The sequence below is a fragment of the Musca domestica genome, unplaced genomic scaffold (assembly GCF_030504385.1).
Source record: "Musca domestica strain aabys unplaced genomic scaffold, Musca_domestica.polishedcontigs.V.1.1 37, whole genome shotgun sequence".
In the NCBI taxonomy this organism is placed as follows: domain Eukaryota; kingdom Metazoa; phylum Arthropoda; class Insecta; order Diptera; family Muscidae; genus Musca; species Musca domestica.
This window is the reverse complement of record NW_026712321.1, coordinates 933,930-958,984: the sequence shown is the minus strand read 5'-3', so window position 1 is coordinate 958,984 and position 25,055 is coordinate 933,930. Positions and strand designations below refer to the sequence as shown.

General features: G+C 34.4%; 4 protein-coding genes across 4 annotated transcripts in view; 1 reads left to right on the top strand and 3 right to left on the bottom strand.

The window, feature by feature from the left end:
* Nucleotides 1-25,055, bottom strand: part of LOC101892536 (protein 5NUC) — a 174,379-nt gene that overhangs the window by 39,424 nt on the left and 109,900 nt on the right. The gene's annotated exons all lie outside the window — the stretch shown is intronic.
* On the top strand, nucleotides 827-9,614 carry LOC101896222 (G protein-coupled receptor kinase 1). The gene is made up of 16 exons (XM_059126198.1): nucleotides 827-1,013; nucleotides 1,364-1,648; nucleotides 1,753-1,829; nucleotides 1,898-1,971; nucleotides 2,050-2,151; nucleotides 4,473-4,547; nucleotides 4,615-4,676; nucleotides 4,741-4,792; nucleotides 4,851-5,042; nucleotides 5,118-5,273; nucleotides 5,340-5,666; nucleotides 5,810-5,910; nucleotides 6,000-6,218; nucleotides 6,284-6,490; nucleotides 9,048-9,210; nucleotides 9,281-9,614. Exons 2-16 carry the CDS (start codon nucleotides 1,536-1,538, stop codon nucleotides 9,461-9,463), a joined length of 2,103 nt encoding a protein of 700 aa, XP_058982181.1. The 5' UTR covers nucleotides 827-1,013; nucleotides 1,364-1,535; the 3' UTR covers nucleotides 9,464-9,614.
* LOC101895952 (coiled-coil domain-containing protein 25) lies at nucleotides 10,043-12,661 on the bottom strand. The gene is made up of 3 exons (XM_005181869.4): nucleotides 12,497-12,661; nucleotides 10,626-10,717; nucleotides 10,043-10,560 (listed from the first exon to the last, which is right to left on the bottom strand). Exons 1-3 carry the CDS (start codon nucleotides 12,567-12,569, stop codon nucleotides 10,102-10,104), a joined length of 624 nt encoding a protein of 207 aa, XP_005181926.1. The 5' UTR covers nucleotides 12,570-12,661; the 3' UTR covers nucleotides 10,043-10,101.
* LOC101899859 (uncharacterized) lies at nucleotides 14,308-24,940 on the bottom strand. The gene is made up of 10 exons (XM_059126103.1): nucleotides 24,931-24,940; nucleotides 19,298-19,704; nucleotides 17,168-17,304; nucleotides 17,006-17,102; nucleotides 16,755-16,945; nucleotides 16,598-16,680; nucleotides 15,391-15,438; nucleotides 15,251-15,338; nucleotides 15,046-15,164; nucleotides 14,308-14,443 (listed from the first exon to the last, which is right to left on the bottom strand). The coding sequence occupies exons 1-10, from the start codon at nucleotides 24,938-24,940 to the stop codon at nucleotides 14,352-14,354; spliced, it is 1,272 nt and encodes a 423-aa protein (XP_058982086.1). The 3' UTR covers nucleotides 14,308-14,351.

The following is a 25,055-nucleotide window of genomic DNA, read 5'->3' as shown; positions in this document are numbered from 1 at the left end:
GAAAGATGAATGAAATGCCTGGATGTTATCTCAAAAATCTCGTTAATATTATTAATGCGCGCCCCGCTATTTAAGTTTCTTCCAATCAGTTAGAAAAAAATAGTAATCAGCTGGAAGTTCTACCTTACCTTTTTATTGTACCATGGAAGGTATAAAAGTTTTTACTACGATAACCGATGTCTGCAAATTGTAAGAATATTTAAATAATATGAAATAAAACGATTTTTCGAAAAAATGGATAATATGAAAGAAGAGTTCATAATATATTAAACAAAATATATTTAAATGAAAGACAATTATTTCTTTCATTAATTCTATAAATCCCATAATCATGCTAATTCATGTAATATTTAATATTGCTTTTTTCCAGAAGCTGGAAGAATGTAAAATTTGTTACTATGTTTATGATATCGACAAAAATTATATTCTTGCAGGGGCTGCATTCTTGTTCGATGAAAATATGAAAGGAAAAATATTTCCTTTACAATATTTTTCATTTTACATTTCTTCCCTCTATAAAAGTTTTCATTTCATACTTTCATAGAACAAGAATTGAGGCCCAGGTTTTGGAACAGATAAATATTAAAATATTACTTTGTTTTAAATTCAATGAAATCTAGTAAAGATGCGAAGAACCTTCTTCAAATACCAATGGAAACATGCTATTAAATACAGTTTCAAAATAGATAAGCCGTTACAATGAACTGCAAAATTATCGATTATTTGATAGCTACGTAAAAATCGTTTCATCGAAATGTGACTCAAAAGGGAGCCAACAAAAAAATGAGAATGGGGGCCATGCCGAAGGAGACCTAAGTATCCCTAAATATTATTCATTATGTTAGTATAGAGAGATATTAAATAAAAAAAGGGAAAAATAAATTAATATATGTGAAATGTTCTAACTATGAGTGCGAAATATAAAAAAAGAAACACCCTAAGAAATAACAACAACTAGTCTACAATCATAAGGAAGAAGTTATTATTGTTTTTGGGGCGACAAAAGAAAAATTGTGAGTTCAAGTTTTTGCAAAGACGAGCAGAGTTTTGGGAATTTCAGTGGATACCTGAATTTTTTTTATTTGGTGCATTTGTTGTTTGAGGTGTTGATTGAATGAATGTTGTGCGGGAGTGTGAGTGCGTGTCAGATGGGGAAAAAGGAGAATTTGTTTGTGTGTATGGGTGTGTGTGTTTGTAAGCAAAATTACAGAAGAAGAAACTTACATATTTTTATTTAATGTGAAAATAAAGTAAATAAAATAGTGTAATAAACCCTTAAAATAGATGAATGTGTTTTCTACTAAGTAAAAGAATTAAATCAAGGAAATAAGTAAAATATGTTTTGATTTTTTTATATTTAAAGAAATACGGTCAATGAATTTTCCCATTAAAAAGGAGCCACCACAACAGAAATCAGCACACCATCTATATCACCAGCCCCACCACCACCACCCAGCAAACACATAAATTGTTGTAAAGCACCACCACTATAATCATAATCATAATAACAATAATAATAATAAAACGACTTCGAGATGGCTGATCTAGAGGCTGTATTGGCTGATGTCAGCTACCTGATGGCCATGGAGAAAAGTAAGTGCACTCCAGCAGCAAGGGCCAGCAAGAAACTGATATTACCCGATCCAAGGTATGTGTAAATATAAATGATGTGTACAACATACCTACCTAGATGTATAAAAGGGTATGTGTTTTGAATGAATTTGGTGTGTTTTGTTTGTCTACTTTTCGTAGTGTTCGCTCAGTTATGTATAAATATTTGGAAAAGGAAAACGAATTGGAATTCCATAAGATATTTAATCAGGTTATAGGTAAGTTGCCCCAAAACTAATGGGTAGCAGTTATAATTATTTTGTTAAATCGTTTTTTGTTTGTTTAGGTTACAATCTATTTAAAGATTTTTGCGAAAATGATTCCGAAGAACCCATACAGCAATTTAAATTTTATGAACAGGTAGGATATATTTTTTTGGCAAAATTTTCAGTTGGGTCGTATAAGTGATATTAAATTCTTTATATCCGATTATTTCAGATCAAACAATTTGAAAAAACCGAATGCTATGAAGAGCGCAAAAAAATGGCACGAGAAATTTACGACAATTTTATAATGGAGGAAATGTTATCGCACACATATGTAAGTGGTGGAGTATTGAATTAACTATTCCAGAGTTTTAAGCGATCAATTTGAGTCTTGTCAAGATAGAAAAGATGTACCCATATGTCATATGTCCATATCGTCAATTGGACAGTATTTATGTTGAGAATTACTACAGCCATTGAAACAAGCCCTTGATCTAGATATGAGAATTGGGTTAAACACTCCAGAGTTTTAAGCGAGAGCGATCAATTTGAGTCTTGGCAGGAAAGAAAAGATGTATCCATATGTCATATGTCCATATCATCAATTTGATTGGATTTGTGTTGAGAATTACTACAGACATTGAATCAAGCCCTTGATCTAGATTTTAAAGGACTTAGTTATAGCTCCCCTATTAATGATCTTCGGTATCTATACATCTGTTGTCATTGCCACATTTAATGTCAAACTGAGAGGAAATTTGTACCGAGAATTACTAGAGCCACAGGACTATAGCCCTCTAATCTCGATTTTAAAGAACTTAATAAGAGTTCCTGTTTCAAAGTTTCTCGGTATTAAGGCATCAAACAATATCCTATATACGCATCCTAAAAGCCACCAAAGTCATCATGTGGCGGTGATATTTGATATAGTTTCTAAAAATCCAAATATCAAGTCTTCAATAATTGGGTTGTGATTTAGATATGGTGGTCCTTAAAAACATATTTTATGCGACTTGCAATTTTTGATTTAGCAACTATATTTTTGGAAACAATTCCTTAAAATACCCCTAGCCTTCATCCCCCACTTTGATTCTTCACCTACAGGGTGAGATAAAAAAACTGCAACAAAGTCAAACGCCATAATTTTATTTTTTTGTTTAATTTTATTGAATGAAAGCAAAAAAATGTCGGACGGAAATAGCATCAAAATTTAGAATAAGTTTAGATTTGTTCGAACTGGTCACCTTTGGCACGAATTATGGCTTTCAAACGGCCAATAAACCACGTCAGGCTGCCCGAATGTTGCTCTGCGGCATTTTGGCCCATGCCCGGCAAAGCGTTTGCTTGAGGTGATCAACACTTTGGTATTTTTTAGTGCCAACCTTGCTTTCCAAATTACTCCAGACATAATAGTCCAACGGATTGGTATCCGGAGATTTTGGTGGCCATGGTGCGTTGGAAATGAACCGAGGAACCTCATTTTGTAACCATTTTTGGGTGGCGCGTGCTGAGTGCGATGGTGCTGAGTCCTGTCCTGAGAATGTCCAAGGTCTGCGCCCAAAATGTTTGTGTGTCCAAGGCTTTAATACACCCTCCAGAATATTTTCACGATAATATTCGGCATTTATTATGAAGCCACGATCGATTAATCAGAGCAGAAAATGACCATCGACTGTTATGTCGGCCCACACCATCATCATGGCCGGCGCTTGAGTTCTGATGGCCAACCGAAGGTGCACATTTTCAGTTGACCTCTTTGGCAAGTAAACACGATTATTTTGTTTGTTTACAAACTGCTGGACAACGAATGTTTTCTCATCGGAGAAACCCAAATTCGGCAGATCACCACTTTCGGCCAAGCGAAACAACTCTTTAGCTCTTTTGAGTCTATTTTCTTTCCTTTGCGATGTAAGTTCTTGCATTTTTTGGTATTTCAATGGCTTTACCCCGAGCTTATTTTTCAATATTTTCCAAATGGAATATTGCGATATGTTCAGCTCACGAGCCATTTTTCGGCCCCTTGCGATGCAAGTTTCGATCAAGTCGCTTGTTCACTTTTCCAACCATTTCTGCTGATGTTGCTGTTTTCTTGCGTCCACCTCCTTGACGTCGGGCTACGCTCCCAGTATCACGGTAACGAGCGATGAGCGTTCGAGACACAAAAGATTTATTCACATTTAAATGCTGGAGTGCTCTAACGATAGCCACTTGTGGTTTTCCCGCCAAATATAAAGAAATCACACTATCACGCTTGAATTCCATCACGAATAATTTTTCTGGATAATTCTCACCAAAATGCTTTTGTATGCTTGTAAACAATATAATGAACTGTCACTGCAATAATTTAAACAGCTGTCGGACGAGTGGCTTAGAAACGACAGCAGTCTGAAGTTGGTTGCATAAATTTTTCATCTCACCCTGTACTTATTTGTTTATAACTATAGTTACTCTCAGGATAACAAATACCACAGCTGACGTAAAATCTCATCCTCTGAGGTTTCCATAAATATTCCATTTCATCCCGCAATTATAAGATACCATTGGCCAAAATAAGCCACATTCAAATGCATTGCAATACGTCTTGCGGTCAAAAATTTCCCCCCACAAAGAATGTATTAATCATCTGCGCTTTTTATTTTTTTTTCTTTCTTTCAGGATTATTCCAAAGATGCAGTTATAAGCGTACAAAAGTATTTATTAAAAAATGAAGTACCCACAAATCTATTTGAGGTAAAATTTCCATTCAATTGCTGAATCTAATTTTTCATTAATTAATGTTTTCATTTTTCCAACACAGCCATATATTGAAGAAATTTTTAGTTATTTAAAGGGTAAACCCTTTAAGAAGTTTTTAGAAAGGTAAGCTCACTGTAGGTGGTAAACAACAAGGGAGGGTAAATAATGCAATTTCCAATCATTTTAGTGATAAGTTTACTCGATTTTGCCAATGGAAGAATTTGGAACTCAATATACAGGTAATTTCTCTTAGATAATCCGATTTGTATCTGAAAATTAATCTTTCTTTTCTTTTAGTTGACAATGAATGATTTTAGCGTACATCGCATTATTGGCCGTGGCGGCTTTGGCGAAGTGTACGGCTGTCGAAAAGCAGATACAGGAAAAATGTATGCCATGAAATGTTTGGACAAGAAACGCATCAAAATGAAACAGGGAGAAATGCTGGCATTAAACGAGCGATCCATGCTGCAAGTGGTCAGCACTGGGGTAGGTTTTTTTCCAGTGGAAAAATGTTTAAGTAACTCTCAAGAAATTGTTTTTAATTTTTATTTTATTTTTTAGAACGACTGCCCTTTTATTGTTTGCATGACATATGCATTTCATACACCAGATAAGTTGTGTTTCATCTTGGATTTAATGAATGGTGGCGATCTACACTATCATTTGTCACAGCATGGTGTATTCAATGAGGATGAAATGAAATTTTATGCAGCTGAGGTGAGTAGTGATTTTTTCTCCACACTTTCCTCAGAAAGATTTTAATAAAATGATCTTCCCTTTCAGGTCATATTGGGTCTGGAACACATGCACAAACGTTTCATTGTCTATCGAGACTTAAAACCAGCCAATATTCTCCTAGACGAAAACGGCCACATACGCATTTCCGATTTGGGTTTGGCATGTGATTTTTCACGCAAAAAACCCCATGCATCGGTGGGTACACACGGGTATATGGCACCAGAGGTCTTGTCAAAGGGTACTGCCTATGATTCCTGTGCGGATTGGTTTAGTTTCGGTTGCATGTTGTACAAACTACTCAAGGGCCATTCACCATTTCGACAGCACAAAACCAAAGATAAACATGAAATTGATAAAATGACCCTAACCATGGTGTGTATTGTTTAAATGATTTAATATCCACTCATGTTTTTTGAATTAAAACCCTTCATTCATTTGTTTGTTCATTCGAAAATATACCACACCAAAATACACCCCAAAAAAACACTAACCACTTTTGTATTGTGCCGGTGCAGAACGTAGAACTTCCCGATACGTTTAGTCCCGAACTGAAAGATTTATTAGATTTACTGCTACAAAGAGATGTTGACAAACGTCTCGGTTGCATGGGTAATGGGTATAGTGTCGTTTTAATTCCCGCCATCTTCTCAATTGTAAAACAAATGCCAATTAATTTCCTGTAATTTTTATTTAAAAAAATTCTAGGGCCGAAGAAGTCAAATCGCATCCATTCTTTTCGGGCATAGATTGGCATCAGGTCTATATGCATAAATATACACCACCATTAATACCACCGAGAGGCGAAGTCAATGCTGCTGATGCCTTTGATATTGGTTCATTTGATGAAGAAGATACCAAGGGCATTAAATTAACAGAATCCGATCAGGAACTGTATAAAAATTTCAATCTGACAATATCAGAAAGGTAAGAGATCAATATGTATACATTCCCGAAAAAAATTTAAATAATCATAATTTTTCTCCCTGCAGATGGCAACAGGAAGTGATAGAAACCGTTTACGAGACCATCAACCAGGAAACGGATAAAATCGAACAAAAGAAAAAAGCCAAACAAAAGCAACACTTCGATGCCGATGAAAAGGAATCCGATTGCATTTTACATGGTTATATTAAAAAATATGGCGGATCCTTTGCTTCGTTGTGGCAAACCAAATATGCCAAATTATATCCTAATCGGTAAGTAATTGATGATGGGCGGCTGGGGGTCAAATACAAAAGTGTGTAATGTTCAGTTTACGGGGGCCATTCTCTACACTTATTTTTGAAGGGAATTAAGAGCGGATTTAATAATTACCAATAGAGTCGCAGGGTGTTGAGGTCATTTTTGTTAGAAAAAACTTAATTTGAGATAAATTGTGAATTTTCCTACCAAATAATCGCTCTGAAAGAATCTACTAATTGGCAACTTTTTCAATATTATAATTGAAAAATCGGTTATCGTAGTAACATTTTTGCACGTTCTGGAACAGAGAAATTTTAAATATGCAGTCACATTTTGTGGTAGATCCCATAGGAACATAACCTCAAATTTGGGGAAAATTAAAGCTATAAATAATTCTTCAATTCATTCTACCCTGATCTGGCACTTTAGAGTGTATCAAGGGTCATAAAACCAAACCGTTCTAGTAAAAATAATCAAGTTGGACCTTGGTTTTGATGTGGTCCCCATATACAGGGTGAGATGAAAAAATTGCAAACAACTTCAGACTGCTGTCATTTCTAAGCCACTCATCCGACAGCTGTTAAAATTATTCCAGTGACAGCTCATTATATTATGTACAAGCGTACAAAAGCATTTTGGTGAGAATTTTCCAGGAAAAAAGTTATTCGTGACGAAATTTAAGCGTGATAGTGTGATTTCATTATTATTGGCTGAAAAACCACAAGCGGCTATCGACAGAGCACACCAGCATTTAAATGTGAATAAATTTTTTGTGTTTCGTACCATCGCTCGTTACCGTGATACTGGTAGTGTAGCCCTGTGAGCAACTTGATCGAAACCGGCGTCGCAGTGGCCGAAAAATGACTCGTGAGCTGAACATATTGCAATATTCCATTCGACAAATATTGAAAAATGAGTTCGGGGAAAAGCCATTGAAATTCCAAAAAGATGCAGGAACTTACACGTCAACAGAAAGGAAATACACTAAAACGCAACTAAAAAGTTGCTTCGCTTGGCCGAAAGTGGTAAACTGCCGAATTTGGTTTTCTCCGATGAGAAAACATTCTTTGTCCAGCAGTTTGTGAACAAACAAAATGATCGTGTTTACTTGCCAAAGAGGTCAGCTGAAAATGTACACCTTCGGTTGGCCACCAGAACTCAAGCGCCGGCTATGGTGATGGTGTGGGCCGCCATAACAGCCAATGGTCTCCCTCCACTCGTATTAATCGGCCGTGGCATCAGAATAAGTGGCGAATTATCGCGAAAATATTCTGGAGGGTGTATTTAAGCCTTGGGCACGCCAACATTTTGGCCGCAGACTTTGGACATTCCAACAGAACTTAGCACCATTGCACTCAGCACGCGCCACCCAAGAATGGATACAAAATGAGGTTCCTCGTTTCATTTCCAGCGCACAATGGTCACCAAAATCTCCGGATACCAATCAGTTGGACTATTGTGTTTGGAGTAATTTGGAATGGAAAGTTGGCACTAAAAATACCAAAATGTCGATCACCTCAAGCAAACGCTTCGTCGGGAAGGGGCAAAATACCGCAGAGTAACATTCGGGCAGCGTGTGACGGTTTCATTGGCCGTTTGAAGGCCATAATTCATGCCAAAGGTGACCAATTCGAACAAATCTAAACTTATTCCAAAATTTGATGCTATTTCCGAATTTTTTTTCTTTCATTCAAAAATTTAAAAAAAAAAAATGTAAAAATTATGGTGTTTGACTTTGCTGCGTTTTTTTTTCATCTCACCCTGTATACATAACTTCAAATGTATAATATTTTACAGATATTAGACTTGCAGCTGATTTGCTTTTAATTTGATTCGATTCTCTAAACTTGTTTCCATTGATTCAGGTTTTGTGGCGCTGCCCTAATGAACATAACCTCGATTTTTTAAGATTAACATAAACATAACCTCAAATTTAGGGTATTTTTTCAAAGGATTTTAGGCACATTGTTCAGCAAAACTTTTTTTAAACTGGCATTTTGATTTCCAAGGGTCATAAAAATGTTCCGGGTAAAAATAATCAAATTGGACGTTAGTTTTAATGTAGTTCCCATTAATACATAACCTCAAATTTGAAAAATTTTACTGATTTCGGCTTAGTCTTTTACCTAAATTGAGTTAGATTTGGTTCTCATAGAATAAAATTGTCTTGCTTAAATTTATTGGCATTCGTTTCGATTTTTATGTAGCCCCCATATTTATATAACCTCAAATTTGAAATTTTTTCTTTTTTTTAAATTTTTTTAAATTGCTTTAGATTTGGTTCTTATTTAATAAAAAAGTGTCTTGTTTAAATTAGTATTAGTATTCATTTCGATTTTTATGTAGCCCCAACCTTAAAGTATTCGGAAAAAATCACAATTTTACTTTTAAATCATTTGTAAAAATTCTCTAAAGTTTATTTTGAAAATATTTTCAATTTTTTTTGATCCAAAACCTTGTTTAAATTTCGCCGCAAAATTAAACATTTTCCGGACCTAACCTCACTTTAGAAAATTTTGTACCAATAAATTTTTAATGAAACTAAATCATGATTTTCTTTCTTTTTTACAGCCTAGAATTACATTCAGAAAGTGGTAATAACAAACCAGAATTGATATTCATGGATCAAATAGAAGATATATCATCAGACTTTGTACCTTACAAAGGTGAACAATGTATTCAAATACGAGTCAATGATGGTTCAAGAGATGGACGAATTTTACTAACAAATCCCGTAAGTTTCATTTATATTCCAACATTGTAGCTGTAGGTGTCATTACAAATAGCCTATTTTTTAATTGCAGGATGAAATCGGTTTAAAAGAATGGGCCTATTCTCTACGTTCAGCGCACAAAGTGTCACAGGAGCTGTTGGGTTCGATGGCGAAAAAGGCCGGTAAAATTTATGGCAGTGAACGTGATGGCAATAAATCCATGTATATATTAGGAGGAAATTCAATGCAGAAGAATGCAAATGGTGCGAATTAGCATCAACTTTTAGTAGTATTAATTTAAAAAAAAAGAAAAAAATCCACACCCACACCCCCCACACACACACACACACAAACTCGAACACTCAACAAGAAAACATACACAGGTTTACATTTAAATGAACAAAAAAAAAAAAGAAAATAAGAAATCAACAACAAGTGAAAAGAATTAACAATAGTTTTAAGGCGTAAACGAAAAACAACAACAACAACAAAAAAGATTATATCATAGTAAAAGAATGGAAACACAGCATTATGATGATGATGATTATTATGATCATGATGAGACGATGGTACACATGCAGCTTCTCTTAAAAGAAACAAAAAAAAAGAAACTAAAATTTATATAAACAAAAAATCTTAAATGCCAATTAAATGTGTGGTTAAAAAACAACAACAACATGATTAAACCTAAAACAATCCTGTACACTAACAACAAACAAACAAACAAAAAGAAATCACCAACATGAGAAAAAAAATCTTAAAAAAAATAAACAAAACGAAAAAGAAAAGCATTTGTGTCAGTAATAAAGTAAATATCAAAGTAATCAAAACCCACAACAAGTATGCAAGATTATTTTTTAACAATTTGTTTTTTTTTTATTATTGAAACATATAAAAAAGATCTTTAAAACTCTACCAAAAATCATCGGAGTCATTGCCATCCTGATTTGTTGTCATATTTTCGGTTTTCAACAATGCCGTATAGCTACGCAATTCCTCTTCTTCTTTACGTTTCTTTTCCTGCTCCTTTTCGAGTTCTTTTTGTGCTCGCAGCTTGGCCTTTTGCTCAGCCCTGTCCTGGGCATCACGTTTCTCACGCTCCGCCCTTAAATCGGGATAGTCTTCTGTTTTGGTGCGATTCAAACGATTGATAATTTCGTTTTTTCTACGCTCAACGCGTATCATCTTGACAGCCTTTTCATTGTGATAGGCCACCTGGCCGGGTTCCATGTCGGGAGTCTTTTTCAAATTCTCCCACATGGTATAGACTACATCTATGTTGTTTATTTTGTTTCCCTGAATACTGTTGGCCTTGACCAGTTGAGCGGCGTCGGTTAGGACATCGGGTGGTATGGTATCAATTGTTTGGCCCTGGAAATATTGTCAATTAAATAAGTTAGCTTTTTTATTCCACAAATGGAATTTATGGGCTATACCTTTTCTAATCTAAGATAGACATGTGCCGATGAATAATTGTGTACATGAAACCAAACATCTTCTGGAAAGCCCCATTTTATCAAGTCTTCATCTGGAAAGAGAAAGTGAATAACAACTATTTAAAAATAGACACAAGTAAAGTAAATCATAAGCCTCAATTTCTTAAAGACATATATTATTTCATTCAGAAATAGATCTGTATTTAATATCTGTAGACATCAGATGAAGGATATTTAACCACACATTAAATATGGATTTATGTTACCGGTTGCGTATGATTAATGACATAATGATGGGATATTATGTGGTATTTGTGGTATATTTTGCATTTATGGGTTCACATAATTTAACTGTATTTGAAGATCCTCTATTTCAAGCCGTACCTGTGGATTTTGTGACCCTTGATCTTGGGATGAAAAATATATTAAGTTATTTAGAATCTTTCTCTAAATATGCGTAAAGTTTGTAAATTTTGCCCTAAGCGAAGATTTTCTTTCTCCTGTCATCTGGTGCGTATTAGTTATGTTTTTAATAGAAGTTATCATACGTCATTGAAACTTTCGGAATTTATGAAAATCGGCAATAATGCTTCACTTCAAATTTTTTAAGCAACTTAAATGTTGAACAGGGCCCTTGAAATTTGATCACACATCAAAACGTGTGAGACTTTGGATATGCAATATTAAATGGCCCATCGGGACATTTCAAAAATAACGAAATTATTGTTTTTATAGGTGAAGGGGTGGCCAAGCATTGTTCGAGCACCATAGATTGTGAAGTTCATCGTAAGGGGGTACACGCGACCATTCCTAGGCTCGGTCTTACTCTTTTTCTAAAGATTTAACTCTAGTTTAGTAAAAACACTTCATTTCATTTTTCCAGTGGTAGGTATTTTACCCCACCCCCATAATGGGCCATTTTTCGACTTTTTAGGGTTTTTATAAAAAATCCGGGTTCCAAAAATCAATAACTCGACTATAATATAACGATACAAATATTTTCTATATCGGGTAAGTGGATCCGGGTCCAGCTAGTTTAGTCTAGTTTGATAGTTTCCCGAGATCAGGGTAATAAATACATCTAGAAAAAATTTCGAAAAAATCTAATGCCATGTTTACGTTAGAACTTTTTGTAGGGTTAACCTACTTTGAGAGGATTTATTTGAAGTAAAAGTAATGGAAATGACAATTTAAATCCAAATCCAGTGGGTTAACCCTCATATATATAAACGTACTATAAGACTTTTTACTAAACTAGAGTTGTTCCAGATTTGGCACCACTTTGTGGGAGGTTAAACAAATGGTAATTCTCCACGCAAAAATAAGATCTCACTTTATTTGCTACCTTGTTGAGGATATAATGCCCCTTCGTAATTATTCTGTTTGATATTATTTAGCTTCATTTTCAAGCTTTCTGCTTCGTTTTGATCTGGAGCTTCATTGGTAAACTAGACAAGTTTTTTATGCTATTGGTAATATCTTCTCGACAAGGGTTATGGTTGGGTATATTTTTGCCAAAACAGCAACATGGGTTGAATGCAGGGTTAAAATTTGAAATGGTATCGTCCTCGAAGAAGATTTGGGGGATTTACACTTTTAGTAATATCTCTTTAAAGCCACATGCATGTCACAAACATGATGCGCTGTTGAATGCCGGTATCACGGCAACATCGCAAGGCAAACACGGCAACTGCCTGGCAACTAAACATGTCGCCACTCCATATTTGTCATCGCAAATCGTTTCCAAATCCTATCGTACTTCCCGGGAAAACATTTGTTGTTAATTCTATGGCGACATGGCGAAATTTAGCAGGAGCGCTTGGTTGCAAAAATAAATTTTAATTATTTTTCTTTATACAAATATAACATACTCTCAAACTTATCCCTTCCCATGTACAGCACAGCCGGTGGATCAACGACACAACTTTTAAAATAGAAGACCATTGTTCAGCTGGGAATTAATTGAAAAAAAAAAGTTCTAAAACAAAACTATTCACGCCGACCTTAAAAACTAGAGCCTTGTCGTCGTTCTGGAACGAGATGGTTCAAAGGAACTAGTTTGATTAATGGAACTATCGGATTTATATATCAATTTTGTTATTTTTGCCCCTTTTAAGCATGTTTACATATACGAAATCTAGTGAGCTTCAACTGAGTGATTTTTTGAATAGACAAAAAAATTTTAAAATCAGAGGATTTTATTTGATATACTCTGCCTTTACACGGTGACATTTTTTAACCATGCAATTTTTTTTTTGTTGGTAAAAGGTGTAGAGAGACAAGGATATGGACCAGATCGACAATAAATTTTTCTATCATTTCTTCTTTCGATTCACACATTTAATTTTAAATCACTTCTTTATAAATATCTGTTACAAACAATTAGCACAACAATACAGCTCTATACGAAATATTGAATAAAATAAAATGTCAGAAAAAATGCCAAGCACTAATATCATAAAATGCCACCGTGTAAAGGCGCGAAGATTCACGCAGAAATTTTAAAAGAGAATTTGATAAAAATGCCATGTAAAAATGCCACCGTGTAAAGGCAGTGATATACGCAGTAAATTTTGTACAAGTAGGCAAATTAATTTCCCTCACAAAACCACATGAATGTTTTAAAGGGATCTATAAATCAAATGTTGGCATTTCTTTAGTGCGCATATGAAAAAAGTGAATGCGTTGTTCATGACGCAAATGAAAGAGCTTAGAAATTATACATCTAAGTCCAGTAAAAAAATTGTTGATACTAGTTTAAATCATAAAATCGATGCGGTAGCACGCTATTGTGAAAAAATGCATGATAGAAGAATACAGGTAGTCGCATAAACACAGCTGCAGGGCCAATGAACGATTTTGGATAATAATGATTTGCGTCGCATAAAAAAAATATAAAAATCTACTTATTATTAACAAAACATTTTAAAATTGTTGTCATATCAATGTTCCCAAGCGTTAAAGCATCTACCAGTATTCTTCTACCATAAAAAAATGATTTTAAAAAGACAAACCTCCAATTTAAATTTTCTATATTTGAGTATTTATCTACTTTGCACTATAACAAAGCCCAATTGTCAAAATATATGTCCATAAATCCATTGTATATACACACATCAGAGATGGGAACCTGTTTTTAGTGAAGTCAAGTTACAGATATAATAAAGGAAAAATTGGTTATCATAGTAAAATGTTGTACATTCGTGCAGTTCATGGTAGAATTAAGAAGGTAAAATTATTCATTTAACAACATCTCATTTTCAAAATTTACAATTGTAAATCCATTGTACACGCAGGAAACAGAGATGGGAACCTGTTTTTTATTCAGTGAAATTTTGACAAGGTAAATTACAGAAAATTCTGAGATAGATATGCTTATTTGAAATAACTTTAATTTCTTAATTTTACATTGCTGCAGTTCTTGAAAATGACAACTTGTAAAGAAAATATCTTAAGTTAATTGTGCCATGTTTTCATATAAAGTCTTAATTGGATTGCGAATTCAAATAAATGGCATATTTTTCGTAGAACGAGTAATTTGTGTGCCAGTTTTATTAAAGACAAAAAAAATGAAAATATTAGGCTACAAGAATTATTAGCAAATCGCAAATATTATTGCTTAATATTAGGGTACTTTTTATAATCGCTAGATAGAACACTTTATTCTTATTTCGATCTTCAAATTTCATCTTTCCCGTTATATTTGGTCAAACTTCAAATGAAAATTTACAGTTTTCGGCGCAACAGCACATAGACAATTTCCAAAAAGTTTAAAGCAGATGCTCCAGCAAAAAGTCCAATAACACCGCCTACCGAAACTGAAAAAAAAAACGGAATCATAAAAGAGTAGTTAAAATATTAATAATTTGATAATGATTTTTAAAAAGGTTAAGCAAATTTTATTGAAACCGAGATTAGATTTATGGTACAAAACTACAATTGCTGCATAGATTGTAAGATTTTGATATGGCGTTTACACAAGACAAATTGCATTCATTCAGAGGTGTATTTTGCAAATCTCGTGGTCCTGCGTTTTTTGAGAAAGCAAACACTCATAATTTTTGGCAATAATAAATTTCGAAGTTAAAAAATGTCAATTTCGAGCAATAACTAAAGGTAAGAATACATAACACGCTTTTTTACCAGCCGATGAGTCAGGGTGAAAATACATAAAGCACATATTTGGTTGGGCTTAGTCATCGGCTGGCTTCTTCGTAGATGAACAAAGGAGTTTTAGGTTGACTTAGTTCGATTTTTGCCCTAGGCTCCTTTGTTCACTTCCGAAGAAGCCAGCCGATGACTTATGCCAGTCAGATAAGCGCTTTATGTATTCCCAGCTTTATGTATTTTCACCTTTATATTTGTTCACTCTACGCTCTTTGCCTTGATTTATGTTATATATGTAATACAATAACCTTACCAACTAAATCCAGATAGGTTTGAGTAACCACACGATTGTAGCGCACCGATGGCAAGTTCGTGATACTTATTTCAATATACAATGTATCTGTAATATCCAAACTTTGAATTTGATTTATTCTGCAAGCAAAATATTATAATAACAATATTAAATAAATAAAGTTGACATCTTCGGTGTAAATTTGTTGCCATAAAGCAAAACATACCCAACTAATGTAATTTGCTGTTCCACACATGATGGATAACATGCATTTTTCGATACCACATATTCTTTTACTTGTGATGTGATTTGAGCTGCAAATGAAAACATACTTTATAAAAGTTTTAAACAATAAATAATATTTACCATCCGATATGCATCGCAAACCCTTTGTATCGCAATAGTATGGTTTATCTTTAATAGAGACGGAAAGTAATTAGTGATTTTAAATAAATGCTAAATGGAGTGGAATTTTTATCGGACAACTTATATTTTTCGTGTCAGTTACATTTAGTGGCAGTTTTCAAGATTTTATTATCATTGTGTAAATGGTATATTACAGTTAATGTATTGGTATATTACCGTTAAAGGCTCTATCAAACGATATGTTTATATTACCATTAAAGGCTCTTTCAGACGATATGTAGATATGTAGTGTCAAATTCTTCATATGTGTGATACATGGACGACATTTCAGTTGTAAAATACATGAGTCAAGTACATATGTGCTTTTTTCGATCACAGCGAGCCCTATTTCTATGGGGAAAATATGTGGTCTGTTCCGGAACAGAAGTTCCACATCAGTTGTGAAATACATGTGTCAAGTACATAAAAAAAACATATAAAAATCTATTCATATTTGAAAAACATTTACAATTTTTTTGACATATCAATGCTCCCAAGCGTTGTTGCATGTACCTGTATTCTTCTGCCACGCACATTACGATATGTTATAGTACGTTTACATTAAACCAGATTTAGTGGATTTAAAAAGTCAATTTTAAATAAATCATCATAGGTGGGAGCAAAAAGCTATTCATGGTAGAAGAATACAGGTAGTCGCATCGACACAGCTGCTGGGACAACGAACTGTCAAACCAATTTTGAAATTGAAATTTTTGAATGAAAATTTATTTAAATTTGTAAAAATTGTTATAAAAAATTAATTTCATAGCAACCTCCGCTGGCGACGTATAGGAAAACATTTTCAAATCTACTTATTTTTGAAGAAACATTAAAAAAATTGGCATTCCCAAGAGTTGATGCATCTACCTGTATTCTTTTACCATAAAGATATTATATACTATTACAGTCTTTACATGCGTCTAATATTCTTGTCGATTTTAAAAATATACATAGAAAGATATATAATCTGTTAAGGAGGGAATACATAAAACGCTTTTTTGATTGGCTTAAGTCATCGGCTGGCTTCTTCGTAGAGGAACAAAGGAGTTTTAGGTTGACTTAGTTCGATTTTGGGCCTATGCTCTTTTGTTCTTTTCGAAGAAGTCATCAGCGTTTAATGTATACTCACCCTTAAGGGGATTTTCCACCCCAAATATTTCAAACTTACATTTCTCGGGCGATGTAAAATGTGTACAATTACACTGATCTAATTCAAATTTTATGCGTAAATATGACATGCATGTGGAAAAACTTGGAATTAAAAATAAAACACACATAACACATCAATACTCTGCTACATCAAACAAATATATGTCGCAACTTACCTATAATGCCATGGTGAGCCAGGATCTTTTTCATTGGGAAATTTACATGATCTTTGTTGTATAGCTTCTTCTTGCACATCGGGATTGTTGTCATATTCCTCAACATTAAAACGATATATTGTTGGATCCGAAAAGGCATCATATGTGATGGAATTAAAATATGGTAAATCATCGGGACTGTGTATGTACATCTTGAAACAAAAGGACAAAACATTTTCGTTGCTCAAACATAATATTCTGGGAAATTGTACCTCATATTTCCATATAAAACCACCCCTTAAATGGACTTTTAAATTGTTCTCCCTGTGGGATATGCCGAATTTTAGCGGTAGATTCTCAAAGGATTGACTGTAATTTAATTAAAACGGTATAATTTAGATAGCAATTTGATAACGTTTTGGGATCATACTTACTAGTCCAACAGATTATTGGCCAAATAGCAATAACCCATTTCCAATTGATGAAATTTAAAAATATCTTCACAATTCTCCACAACTTTTCCCAAATACGAGACATTGGCCATGAAAAATTGACAAGTGGGTGGTAGGAGCTAAAAACGATGGAAATTGAACTCATATTATACGTAAATACGTAATTTATTTGACTTATCCTTGATATATATGACACGCATTCTTCGTAATATATCATAGATTCATCAAAGCGGAGAACCTGTGCAGTTAAATGTAATAGGGGAAATTTCGGAAATATTTGAAAAAAGTAACCTTCTTAACGCTACCATTGATGTATAAATAATGCTACTATCTGACGATAAGGGTTTTACAGAGATGATAACTATTTTTCTAGGCAGTTAAATGTAATAGAGGAAATCTCGGAAATATTTGAAAAAAAAAGGTAACTTTCTTAACTCTACCATAGATGTATCAATAAAGCTGCTATCTGACGATAAGAGTTTCACACATGGTAAAATTAAGAAGGTAAAGTTAATTCAAATAAGAATATCCATCTCTGCATTTTCTATAATTTACTTGTCAAATTTCACTTAATAAAAAAAGGGTTCCCATCTCTGATTTCTATGTATACAATAGATTTATAAATATAAATTTTGAAATTTTGTCAAAAGAAAAATTTCAAATTTTCCATACATAAAAGTTGTACACATCGTTTGATACATGGACGGCATTTCAGTTTTGAAATGCATGAGTAAAATACATATGTACTTTTTCGATCACAGCGAGTCCTATTTCCATCGGAAAAATAAAGGTGAGAGTACATAAAACAGCTTTTTTGACTGGCTTAAGTCATCCCCTGGCTTCTTCGTAGAGGAAATATGAGTTTTAGGTTGATTTAGTTCGATTTTGGTCCTAGGCTCCTTTGTGCTTTTCCGAAGAAGCCCTCGATGACTTAAGACAGTTAAAAAAAAACATTTTATGTATTCTCACCTTGGAATTCAATCAAAAATTCGGTAAAAATGCATCCATAAAGCATTTGCTTTGTTCCAGAACTTACAAGAATCTACTGGTTTTGTAATTTTTTTTTCGATATAATAAAGGAACAATTGGTTTTCGTAGTAAAAACTTTTACATTCTTGCAATTCCGGAACAATATAATCACAATGTAACCCAAAAGAATTAAAAAATCATATGCAACGTGTGTGATAGCAAGAATTATGAGTCATATGTAAAATGGCAATTTTGACATACACAAATTTATGCAAAACCCTTAGGGTTGAAATACATAAAGCGCATATGGCTTAAGTCATCGGCTGGCTTCTTCGTAGATGAACAAAGGAGTTTTAGGTTGACTTAATTCGATTTTGACCCCAGGCTCCTTTGTTCATTTCCGAAGAAGCCAGCCGATGAATTAAGCCAACCAGATAAGCGCTTTATGTATTCCCACCTTTACCCTTATTGCCTGTTAGCAGCTTAATTTTATGGATAAAGGTGAGGATACATAAAACGCTTTTTTGATGGCCTTATGTCATCGGCTGGGTTCATCAGAAAAGAACAAATGAGCGTTAGGCCAAAATCCATGGCAGAAGAATGCAGATAGATGCATCAACGCTTGAGAGCATTGATATGTCAAAAATTTTAAATGTTTTTTAATTTATAAGTAGATTTTTATATGTTTTCTTATACGACGTCATTCGGAGGTTATTTTTACGAATTTAAATAATTTTTCATTCAAATTTTTCAATTCCAAAATTGGTTTGACAGTTCATTGTCTCAGCAGCTGTGTCGATGCGTCTACCTATATTCTTCTACCATGCCAAAATCGAACTAAGTCGACCTAAAACTCCCTTTTTTCTCTGTGAAAAAGCCAGTCGATTACTTAAGCCACTCAAAAAAGCGTTTTATGTATTTTCAACTTAATCCATGGCAAAATAATACAGGTAGCCGCATAAAAACAGCTGATGGTACAAAGAACTGTCAAAATATTTTTGAAATTCAAACTTTTAAATGGAAAATTATTTAAATCTATTAAATTGGTTAAAAAACACCCATCAGTGTTGCCAACTCGAATTTAGACTCTCCATTCATCATTTAAAATGAGTTAAAGAATCCCCTTACAGGTCCCTCATTTACCTCTCTTCTCAGGCGCAATATATCAACACCACATGTCGAATTCAGACCATCACAATACTCTTCCTTAAAATGGAAATTATTCGGATTGGTAAACATGTAGTCGTGTAGATTTTTCACATAAATTCCCCGCGACACAGCATGGGGTATATTTTCCGCTGCCACAAATTCACTGACTCGCCCACTCGAACGATTTTTCGTTAGACAAAACGAAACAGCGGGAAATGTATTATTCCATTGTAGATATGTTGTTTCAATGCCAATACTAATCGAATCGGAAAAATAACGTTTAATTGTCAGCACAAATATCGATAGAATATTCCAAGCGGATATGCTAATGATTATGCCCCAAAATATTCTGAAAGTGATGTTGTGTAAAAATTTAAGTGTGGTATGTAAAGCATATATGACTACTTACCTATAGTAGAGGCTTTCTTGCCGAAACCATTTGTAGAATTTTTCAAAAATTCGCAGAAACATATTATCGGTCAGTTTGCTTTGAAAAGAGCTGGGGTATTAATTTTGCATTCCAGGTTATGAGTATGATAAATTACTTGGGCTCGACACAATGAACTATGGGTATGCATATATTAGATATGCTTAACATACAATTGTGAAGAAATAAATAGCACATATTTTTTTTTTTTAAATATGACAATTCAATACAATAAATAATTTATGCTCTCTCCCAGAACGGCGAGAATGTGTGCCTATTTTTTCGTTATAATATCGAAAAAAAAAAATGCAAAACTCGCATGTTCTGGAACAGAAACAAAAAGAAAAAATAATGAGCGGCATGAATCCCAATAGATCTACTAAACCCAGTTGCTTAACCTTCAATACTTTTGAATAACCTCCTGACATTAGCTCACTTTATTAATCAATAATTAGGAACGACCCAGTATTAACTATGACCTTTTAGTATTCGTTTGCATGGCGCCCAATGGCAAAGTAAATATGGCTTGTGTTTTAAATGATTAATAAATGAACTTTACAAAGAGTTTGGATCAGTTTGAAAGTGTGGAACATAAAACCACTCTCTTTTGATTAAAATAATCTTCTTTTTCATTATTTTTCATACCCTCAGCCAGAGAGGGTATACAGAGTGAGATAAAAAACTGCAGCAAAGTCAAACGTCATAATTTTCAATTTTTTTTTTTAATTTTTTTTGGAACGAAAGGAAAAAAATCTCGAAAATAACATAAAATTTTAAAATAAGTTTAGATTTGTTCGAATTGGTCACCTTTGGCACGACTTATGGCATTCAAACGGCCAATAAAACCACGTCACACACTGCCCGAATGTTGCTCTGCGGTATTTTTGCCCATTCCGGGCGAAGCGCTTGCTTGAGGTGATCGACACTTTGGTATTGTTTAGTGCCAACCTTGCTTTCCAAAATACTCCAGACATCATAGTCCAACGGAATGGTATCCGGAGATTATGGTGGCGAGGAACCTCATTTTGTAACCATTCTTGGATGGCGCGTGCTGAGTGCGATAGTGTTGAGTCCTGTTGCAATGTCCAAGATCTGCGGCAAAAATGTTATTGTCAAACTTAGATCGTGTTCGGAGATGGACAAAATCGGCCCACTCCTTCTGGTACCTCCCCCACAAAATTTCAACATTTTCAAAGAAAATAATTTAATGCACAGAAAGAGAAAGGTTACTTCGATTTTGCTCAAACTTTGTGAATCCAAATATTTGCATCAGTGCTACAGCAGGTGCGAAAATGGAAATATCGATTCACTCCAACCAGTACCTCCCCCACAAAGGGTCAAAATTTTGAATTATTATAACTCTTATAAAATGTGAAGTAAGTATCCGATTGCCTTTAAATTACACACATCACAATATTTTTATTAAACCATGGTCTGGTGTAAAGATTGAATATATCGGTCCACTCCTTCTGGTACCTCCCCCACAAAGGGTCAAAATTCTGAGTATTCATAAAGCTCATAAAGGGCGAAATTAACATCCGATTTAATTCAGACTTGACAGATCTCAGTATTTCCCTCAACACAAGGTCTGTTATCAAGATGGTAGAGATCGGCCCACTCCTTCTGGTACCTCCCCCACAAAGGGTCAAAATTTTGAATATCCATGAAGCTCATAAAACGCGAAATAAACATCCTATTCCATTCAAACTTAGCACATCTCAGTATTTCCATCTATACAAGATTTGTTATGAAAATGATAGAGATCGGACTATTTCTTCTGGTACCTCCCTCACAAAGGGTCAAAATTTTGAATATCCATGAAGCTCATAAAACGCGAAATAAGCATCCGATTTCATTCAGACTTGACACATCTCAATATTTCCGTCAACACAAGATCTCTTATAAAAATGGTAGAGATCGGATCATTTCTTCTGGTACCTCCCCTTCAAAGGGTCAAAGTTTTGAATAACCAAAACCGATCATAACATCCGAAATAAGCATCCGGTTATCTTCATATTTCACACATCCTATTATTTTTACTAAAACTAGATCTGCTTTGAAGATGGAACATATCGGTCCACTCCTTCTGGTACCTCCCCCATCAAAGGGTCAAAATTCTGAATATCCATGAAGCTCGTAAAACGCAAAATTAACATCCTATTCCATTCAAACTTGGCAGATCTCAGTATTTCCATCAACACAAGATTTGTTATAAAGATGGTAGAGATCGGACCATTTATTCTGGTACCTACCCCACATAGGTTCAAAATTTTGAGTAACCAAAACGATCATAAAACCTTAAATAAGCATCCAATTATCTTCATATTTCACACATCCTATTATTTTTTCTGACACAAGATCTGCTATGAATATGGAATAAATCGGTCCACTCCTTCTGGTACATCCCCCACAAAGGGTCAAAATTCTGAATATCCATGAAGCTCATAAAACGCGAAATAAGCATCCGATTTTATTCAGACTTGACACATCTCAATATTTCCCTCAACACAAGGTCTGTTATCAAGATGGTTGAGATCGGCCCACTCCTTCTGGTACCTCCCCCACAAAGGGCCAAAATTTTGAATAACCAAAGCGATAATAAAACCCGAAATAAGTATCCGATTATCTTCATATTTCACACATCCTATTATTTTTTCTGACACAAGATCTGCTATGAATATGGAATAAATCGGTCCACTCCTTCTGGTACCTCCCCCACAAAGGGTCAAAATTTTGAATATCCATGAAGCTCATAAAAGGCGAAATTAACATCCGATTTCTTTCAAACTTGGCAAATCTCAGTATTTCCATCAACACAAGATGTGTTATAAAGATGGTACAGATCGGAACATTCCTTCCGGTACCTCTCCCACAAAGAGTCAAAATTCTGAATATCCATGAAGCTCATAAAACGCAAAATTAACATCCTATTCCATTCAAACTTGGCAGATCTCAGTATTTCCATCAACACAAGATTTGTAATAAAGATGGTAGAGATCGGACCATTTATTCTGGTACCTACCCCACATAGGGTTCAAGATAAATCCACTCTCTTTTGATTAAAATAATCTTCTCTTTCTTTCTTTTTTTCAAATGCTTTTTAAATTTCCCTTGGTATACATTTCTTTCTTTTGATCAACCCCCCCCCGTCAGTAATTATTTTTCAACACGCTTGTGATATTACTTAAATCCCGGCATATAAACAGGACAACATATGTTGCCGTTTAATAAGCGTTAGAGATACACTGTCAAAAAAAAAAAACAAAAGTGATTGACTATTGTTTGACAATTATTTATGGGCTTGTCTTTTTTTATGTTAATGGCACATTTTTGTTCCGTTTTCGAGAATGCAATAATAATAATAACTTTCTAGCTTTCTTTCTTTTTTTTATTGGCACCCTAAGCCCAGAATCTTTATTCGAAGAGGAAATAACTAATTGTTGGAGGAGTTTTTTTTTGTTCTCCCTTTGGTGCTGGTACTACGCTGCTACTGTGTTGGGTGCCATATCTTTAGATTATTTTTTCTTATTCTTTGACGGTTTAATTTTTTTCTCCAAATTTGAATGGCAATTCAAATGAGAAAGCCTCTATTACTCTCACCCTCACTCTCTTTCTTCCCAAACTCCCCCTATGGTATAACGGTGACATTGTTGCTGTCACAATGGTGATAGGTATTCTATTCTATTGTATTGTCATTTATTTTGTTTATTTGTTGCAATGCATCTTGAAAATTATTGTTGGATTGGACAAATGTTTGGTCTTTAAAAAAAGAAAACATTTTTCTCATTTAGATTTAAAGTAACTTAACTCACACACACACAAAGATTCTTAGCTTAACGTACGATAAGTTATTGGAGTCTTATTAAATGTGTGTGGCACTGCTGTGAACTGTGAACTGACCGCCCGGCTTCCACAAGAAGCCGTAGTGCGCACATACACACAGAGACGCAAAATAGATCGCGTATTATCTGCACATCTGCAACAAAAGCACGTCTTTAATTGAATAATAATAACAACAATAAATAAGAAGAGTAGCCATTCAGCCAGCCAAACAGTCGTCCAATATGTCACAAATGAAATGCGCAGGCGAATGATTGAATGAACGAACAGTTTGACAGTGAGTGTCAAAAGTGGGAAGTTGATGTGGAGAAAAGTAATGGTCTTTAAAAAAGTGGATGTAGATATTAGTAATGCAAAGACGCTGATCGCAAACGCTTTCATTGTAATTTATTGGGTTTATTGACATAAAACAGTTGTTTCTTAAGGGAAGATCACATGCCGGGAATCGTCTTTACTTTTTATGGAATCTGCGAATTATTTCTAGTTTTCTTTAATAAAAGTACAACTAGTAGCCGAGAAAAATGAAGTTGCGTATGGAAAAAACTATTCAGATTTAATCGAATACTCAATGGTAGAATTAAGAAGTTAAAGTCATGTAATCACATGTTTACAACTTTTTCAAAAATTATTCATTGTCAAAATTTGTTGTCAAATCACAGATGGGAACCTGTTTTTAATATTAAATGTGACAAAATAAATTACAGAAAATGCAGAGATGGGTATGCTTATTTGAAATGACTTTACTTAATTCTTAATTTTACCATGGGTAGAATGAAGAAGGTAATGTCATGCAATCATATGTTTACAATTTTTTTTTTCAAAATATTTCATTTGACGACATCTCATTGTCAAAATGTGTACAGAGTGAGATAAAAAAACTGCAACAAAGTCAAAAGCCATAATTTTTACATTTTTTTTAAATTTTATTGCATGAAAGCAAAAAAACTCCGGACACAATAGTCAACGGATTGGTATACGGAGATTTTGGTGGCTATTGTGCGTTGGAAATGAAGCGAGGAACCTCATTTTGTAAACATTCTTTGGTGGCGCGTGCTGCGTACGATGGTGCTGAGTCCTGCTGGAGTGGCCAAGGTCTTCGGCCAAAATGTTGGCGTGCCCAAGGTTTTAATACACTATCCAGAGTATTTTCGCGATTAACACGAGCGGAGAGCAACCATCGGCTCATCATCATGGCTGGCGCTTGAGTTCTGATGGCCAGCCGAAGGTGCACATTTCCAGCTGACCTCTTTGGCAGGTAAAGGCGATAATTTTGTTTGTTTACAAACTGCTCGACAACGAATGTTTTCCAATCGGAGAAAACCAAATTCGGCAGTTCACACCTTCGTCCAAGCGAACTAACCCTTTGCCATTTTGAGCCTATTTTCTTTCTGTTACGGTGTAAGTTCTTGCACTTTTTGGAATTTCAATGGCTTTGCGCCGAGCTCATTTTTCAGTATTTGCCGAATGGAGTACTGCGATATGTTC

Coding starts and splice junctions, on each gene's coding strand:
- LOC101895952 (XM_005181869.4), bottom strand. CDS start 12,569: ATGGTCTTCTATTTTAAAAGTTGTGTCGTTGATCCACCGGCTGTGCTG. Junction 10,718..12,496: donor GGGAAGGGATAAGTTTGAGA/GTATGTTATATT, acceptor TTCTCTTTCCAG/ATGAAGACTTGATAAAATGG. Junction 10,561..10,625: donor TCTATCTTAGATTAGAAAAG/GTATAGCCCATA, acceptor CAATATTTCCAG/GGCCAAACAATTGATACCAT.
- LOC101896222 (XM_059126198.1), top strand. CDS start 1,536: ATGGCTGATCTAGAGGCTGTATTGGCTGATGTCAGCTACCTGATGGCC. Junction 2,152..4,472: donor AAATGTTATCGCACACATAT/GTAAGTGGTGGA, acceptor TCTTTCTTTCAG/GATTATTCCAAAGATGCAGT. Junction 6,219..6,283: donor AATCTGACAATATCAGAAAG/GTAAGAGATCAA, acceptor TTCTCCCTGCAG/ATGGCAACAGGAAGTGATAG.
- LOC101899859 (XM_059126103.1), bottom strand. Junction 15,439..16,597: donor TTTTACATCGCCCGAGAAAT/GTAAGTTTGAAA, acceptor TCTCTATTAAAG/ATAAACCATACTATTGCGAT. Junction 14,444..15,045: donor AACCTATCTGGATTTAGTTG/GTAAGGTTATTG, acceptor TTTTTTTTTCAG/TTTCGGTAGGCGGTGTTATT.